The sequence below is a fragment of the Chiloscyllium plagiosum genome, chromosome 22 (assembly GCF_004010195.1).
Source record: "Chiloscyllium plagiosum isolate BGI_BamShark_2017 chromosome 22, ASM401019v2, whole genome shotgun sequence".
NCBI classification, from domain to species: Eukaryota; Metazoa; Chordata; class Chondrichthyes; order Orectolobiformes; family Hemiscylliidae; genus Chiloscyllium; species Chiloscyllium plagiosum.
In genome coordinates this window covers 44,599,887-44,605,988 of record NC_057731.1, presented here as the reverse complement: position 1 = coordinate 44,605,988, position 6,102 = coordinate 44,599,887, and the positions used below count along the sequence as shown (strand labels likewise).

Here is a 6,102-nt window from a genome sequence, read left to right as displayed (position 1 = left end):
CACCATTTCGACTGGGACAGGCTAAGCAAAGACATGCCAGAGAATTCCTAGTGGCTTGGCACTCCAACCACAACGCCATAAACAAACACATAGATCTAGATGCCATCTATCAACCCCTCAGAAAATGAACAGGAAATGACATCACCACAAACCTCAGGAACCCCATTCAGGAGAAAGATATAAATAGAAAGCAGGAGACAACAGCTTCGCTTCACTTGGAGGTCGCCACTGATGATGATACCTAGCCAGGTAACGAAACGTCTGGATATCAAACCTACAGCTCAGCGAACAAACCTACACCCATATAACTGATGCAGTGAATCTAATACCTGCCTACTTTTCCAACAGGGATGTGATTTCTGTCAGCAGTGGAGAAACTAAGCTCCCCACAGAAACTGAGTCTCTGATTGCTACCGAGAGTGACATAGATCTCACGGCTCAGCTTGTGCCCTCTGGTGGGCTGCAGAGTCACCCCTGTGTGACCACCCATCCCATCAGTGAGACTGGGGCACAGGCCGACTGCAAATTCAAGTACACTTTCTCATGTAGACCCTGCATTTACACAGAAGCTGTTCCGATACTCTCAATCCGATCGAGTGACTACAAAATCCCTCACAGTCCCACTGGCCATGACTCTTCAAAGACTCAATATGAAGAGATACCTAGTCGAGGCACCGGCTTTGTCAAGAGCTTAGCATCCAGCACAATCCCCTTCAGTTTAGGGACAAGTCCCAACCCAGGTCTGGTAAAAGGCAGTCTCAGTGCTGGGAATGTACAAGGTTCAGGAGGACAGTTAATTGGGGCCAGACATGACAACACCATGGACAGTGATGACAGGGCACTTGTGCAAGTGCCCACCTCTGAGACTGAGTCAAACCAGAATGAAAGCTTCACCAAGGAGCCTGAGAGGGCTGGGATTTTCTCCTCAGCTCCCAAGTTTGAAGGTTGGTTGGTGGGAGAAAACGAGGAGGATTTATATTTTGAAGCAGGTGACTGCGATGGAGTCGACCTGTACACTGATCCAAATAAAAAGCCAGTTGGAGGGACAGAGGAAGTTTGTGAATCCCAGGATTTACCATCTACATTTTCTGGGGATTTGGCCTGTCAAGAAAACAGCAATGACTCGATATCACAATCGTTAGCAGACGTGGTCCATTTAGACTGGCCTGACACACCCAGCTTATTGAGAGAATACAAGGCGTCACAGCAAGAAGAGACCACGAAGAGGAAGAACAATCTGCCTTTCTGTTTATCTAACCCATTCATCAGGAACTCCATTGCAATAGCCTCCCACAGGCTTAGCAGGGAACTCACCACTCAAGTTCTGGATGAGTTAAGACAAACATTCATTGAGGGCTTTTTGGACAATGGTCAGTATTTTGACTTGTTGGATTCAGGACTTGTCCTGTCAAATCAAGAGAGGGAGAACCTTGTGGACAGGGTAATTGTTACCATGGTAAGTGGCTGATTCCTTGTTGAGAACCATGCTTGCCGCAATTATACAGAACCTTTGTGAGATCACACCTAGAATATTGGATGCACTTTTGATTCTGTTTTCTGAGGAAGGATGTGCTTGCGGTAGAGAGAGTGTAGCAAAGTTTTACCAGGCTGATCCCTGAATGGCGGGTTTAACATATGAGGAAAGGTTGAATTCATGAGGAATATGTTTGCTGAAGTTCAGAGGAAGGAGTGGGAAATCTCATAGAAATGTATAAAATTCTCACATGGCGAAACAGAGTAGATACACAAAGTATGTTCCAGATGGCGGCGAGTCCAGAGCCAGAACCAGTGTCACCGTTTAAGAATATGGGTTAATCCATTTGGGACTGAGATGAGGAGAAATTTCTTCACCCAGAAAGTGGTGAGCATGTGAAATTCACTACTACAGAAAGCAACCGAGCCTAAAACAATGTATGATTTCAAGAAAGAGTTGGGTATAGCTCTTGAACTTAAAGAGATTAAAAGAAATGGGGGAAAAGCAGAAACAGTCTATTGTGTTGAATGGTTAGCCATGATGATAATGAATGGCGAGCAGTCTCAAAAGGGCTGAATGGTGTACTCCTGTTTCTATTTTCTGTATGTCTATCACCGTTACTTCACAACTTGGTCATTTAAACTTGTTCCTTGTGCGTTGCCTCTGTCAAATTTAAGTATGATGACCTTTGTGTGCGGTGGGACCAGTGTTTCCACAAGTGGTGGATAAGCTGAAGCAAAGTGCCACCCCAAGGGGTGTGAAGTAAAGCGTGGTCACTCCCTGTAACCGTTGTTGACTCACTGGATAACACTCTGGTTCCTGAACCAATAGGTTTGAGCTCCCGCCAGGGTATGTTCAGACTGACACTCCTAGAGCCAGTAAATTTCAGTGTTGGTACTATTGGAGTGCTGCAGCATTGGAGGTGCAATCTTTCAGACAAGGTGTTAAACGAGGACTAATCTGTCCTTTCAGGTGGAGTACAGTCCTAGGAAAGACCAGGAGAGCTCATCCCAGTGTCCTGACCAACACTTGAACCTCAAACAGCGTCACAAAAGTGGATGATCTGATCATTATCATGCTGTTGTTTGCATAGCAAGTAACCACACATTTTTAGACTAATGACTATACTTCAAATTGTAGTTTCCTGATTGTGAAATGCTTTGGTACATATTGAGGTTGTGAAGTTCAGTGTAGAGGTTCTCTCTTTTCTTCAAGCTGCTATATAGCTGAGATGGCCCTGTTAGATGTGAGGGTTCCGGTGGTTGTTCTATACATCTGACCTTTGTATTTCCTCCTGTCAGCGAGATGGAGCCAGGCTGGCACTGAGGCCAGCCAAACACGGAAACATCAGTTACTACTGGCCCTGTGTGGACTTTCATGTAGTCCAACATTTGGGGAGCAACTGGTTCCGAGTGAAGGACAAGACAACACGGCAACTTCTGATGATGAAAAAGGTCTGGTTTACTTTTGAATACATTTATTTAAGCTTTCCCTTTGCTTGATGGGTGAGTTAGATCAGGAGATAATGGGTAGTTTATGGTAATAAACTAAACAGAATACAAGTTCCCAGTTTCAATCCTATGCACGGGGGAAGTTAGACTCATGTCTGAGTCAAGATGGTAGATTCTTCCAGGTTAGTTCTAGAACAGCCAAAAAATGTGGGAATGATTGGAGTTTGTTCAGCCTTCTGAGAAATGCGTGAACATGCCTCTATTTATATGTATACATATTTGTGTATGCATATGCATTTGTGTACACGAATGACTGTATGTCTGTGTGAAAGAATGTACATACGAATGAATGTGTGTGTGTAAGCATGTGTATGTGCATGCATATGTGTGTATTGGTATGTTTATGTATTAGCGTACATATGACTCTGTACATGCTTGTGCGTGTTTGTGTACTTGTGTGTCCATTAGTGTGTGTGCGTGCATATGTACATGTGTGTATTTACATTCATCAGAGTGAATGCAATATGCCTTATCTGTGAATCCCAGAATCCCTGGATTATTCCCAGTGCCACGTGCTAACCAGAGTCAAAATTGTGTGTGACTTGAAGCTTTAGGCAGGATGGAGGGCTTTAGATTCTTGAGAAATTGGGACCAGTTTTGGAACAAAAGATATTTACTCAAAAAGGACAAATTATACCTCGAGGGCTGGATCAATGTTGAGGGTTTGGGGTGGGTGTCAAATGGGCAAGTAGGAAAGATGAAAAAGGTGCATAAAGAGAGTGTTGGACAGTACTCAAGAAGATAGTAGCATATTGGGTAGGGATGGACTAAGAAAGACAGGAATACTAAGAGAGGATTACAATGAGTCTACATAAGTACACAAGTTTGGAGAATAAGGTTGATGAGCTACAAACACAAATCGTTTAGTGTCAACATAAATAGTAGCAATGGAAATATGGCTTACAAAGGTGACGCCTTTGCATTTAATGTACAAAATTTTGAAATAGAGAGAGGAGAATGGAGAGTTTATGACAGGATTTATTTGGCAATACATTATAGTATTGGAAGAGAAGTCCTTCATCAAGAACAGAGTCCATTTGGTTTCAGTTGAAAAGGAAATTAGACAAGATCATGCTATTTGGGGAATTCTATAAATCACAGAGATGTTCAAGTGTTGAGTGCTGATATTTGGGGTTTTAATTACCCAAGTATCAATTGGAATAATGTTAGATTAAAGGATAAAGAGGGAGAAAAATTTCTGAAATGTTTTCAGGGGTGCGACCTTGATCTATGTGTTCCTGGGCAGTCTAGGCATGCTGGAATAAAAACAGAAAATACTGGAGAAATTCGAAGATCTAGCAGCTTCTGTTGAGAGAAAAAAAAGAGTTAACGTTTTAAATCCGATGTCAGATTTCTGAAGAAGTGACATCGCTAGAGGAAACGGAGTGTGCCAAGTGGAACATTTGGGGAAACATTTGTGTCAAAGCAATCATCGTACTGTAGGTTAGGTTAATAATGGAGAGGAGCATTATATCCTTTAGGTACCAGCTACTGGTGAACACTGTAGCAATCAAGAAACAGACAGTTCCAAAGGTTCGCCGTACTAGAGTTTCACTTTTGGTTTCTGTCTTCAATTCTGCCTACCAGTAGGGGTGGAGCTTGTTGCAAAATTTTCAATAGGCTACTCAGTCACTGAAGAACAGTTGGACTTTTAAGATAGAGACGGATACTGGATCCATGCTGAAAAGAATTGCTGCTGAAGAGATGACTGAGGGATGCTGGTGCTATGCAGTTGTTGGAACTCAGGAAGATGTTCCAGGAGTTAGTAGATGCATAATTAATAGTATAGTTGGGACCCAGTGAGAAATCAAGAGCAGCTGGATAGTTTGTACAGAAGGAACTCCGGCAAGGTGTTCTAAGATGTTCAGTAGTTACAGCTAAGTGTTGAAGTTAGGGCCCAAATCCTGGGAACTGTAGGAGCTTGAAGGAAGCCATGTGCCACCAATAGTTCAGTATCGCTGTTAGCAAGGGTGAATGAAACCAACAAGCAGTTGGGGCTTTCTTCATTTGGTTCAACCAATTGGTTGCTTCATGCAACTGAGGCAGTTGAGAGCTTCTGGAAATAATTCCAGGAGGAATGATGGTGAAACTCTCTGCTTGTGAAAAGCTGGAGTTGTGTCTGTGAGTAAGCATTGGAATGCAGTTTCCAGAATCCAGGAGAGAGTAGACCCAGGAAAGGAATGTGAAATTTAGGATATTAGCAGGATTGAGGTAATTTATGAAGGAGCAGTTCTTGAAAGAGTTTCAAGACTAGATAGTCAAAGTAAGCAATTAAATCGCTCATGAAATTTTGATGAGAATTGATGACCCACAGCTTCATTAACATTAGAAAAGAAGTGGCATGCAGGGAGAGAGTTGCTGAGAAATCTGTGGGATCTGTCTAGATTGTATTTGCTGTTTAATGTGTCCAGTGTTCGATCATAGCTTGTCTGTTACCCATATTTGCCACATCTTAAGTTTGGGATGTTTGAATATAAATCACATATATATCTGTGTACTTTTGCATGTTGTTTGAGTAAATGTTATTTTAATAAGCTAGTTTTCTTTGTTGAGGGAAGAAACCCAGCTTAGTTGCTCTGAATTAATACACGCTGTGACGTCGAATACTTCTTCCGCCGCCTCCGCCTCCGAGCTTACTTTCACAATCCTTCTTCCCCCCCCCGTCCACGCATCAACGAATTTAATACACGCCGTGACGTCGAACACTTCTTCCGCCGCCTCTGCCTCCGAGCTTACTTTCACAATCCTTCTTCCCCCCCCCCCCCACGCATCAACGAATTTAATACACGCCGTGACGTCGAACACTTCTTCCGCCGCCTCCGCCTCCGAGCTTACTTTCACAATCCTTCTTCCCCCCCCCGTCCACGCATCAACGAATTTAATACACGCCGTGACGTCGAACACTTCTTCCGCCGCCTCCGCCTCCGAGCTTACTTTCACAATCCTTCTTCCCCCCCCCGTCCACGCATCAACGAATTTAATACACGCCGTGACGTCGAACACTTCTTCCGCCGCCTCCGCCTCCGAGCTTACTTTCACAATCCTTCTTCCCCCCCCCGTCCACGCATCAACGAATTTAATACACGCCGTGACGTCGAACACTTCTTCCGCCGCCTC

At 43.7% G+C, this 6,102-nt stretch overlaps 1 protein-coding gene across 1 annotated transcript in view; it reads left to right on the top strand.

The window, feature by feature from the left end:
• Positions 1-264: 264 nt before the first annotated feature.
• LOC122561276 overlaps positions 265-6,102 on the top strand; it is an 18,788-nt gene continuing 12,950 nt past the window's right edge. Inside the window, exons 1-2 of the mRNA XM_043712918.1 lie at positions 265-1,456; positions 2,776-2,928. Of these exons, the coding sequence (XP_043568853.1) occupies positions 821-1,456; positions 2,776-2,928 (789 nt within the window). The 5' untranslated portion in view covers positions 265-820. The remainder of the gene's footprint in view (positions 1,457-2,775; positions 2,929-6,102) is intronic.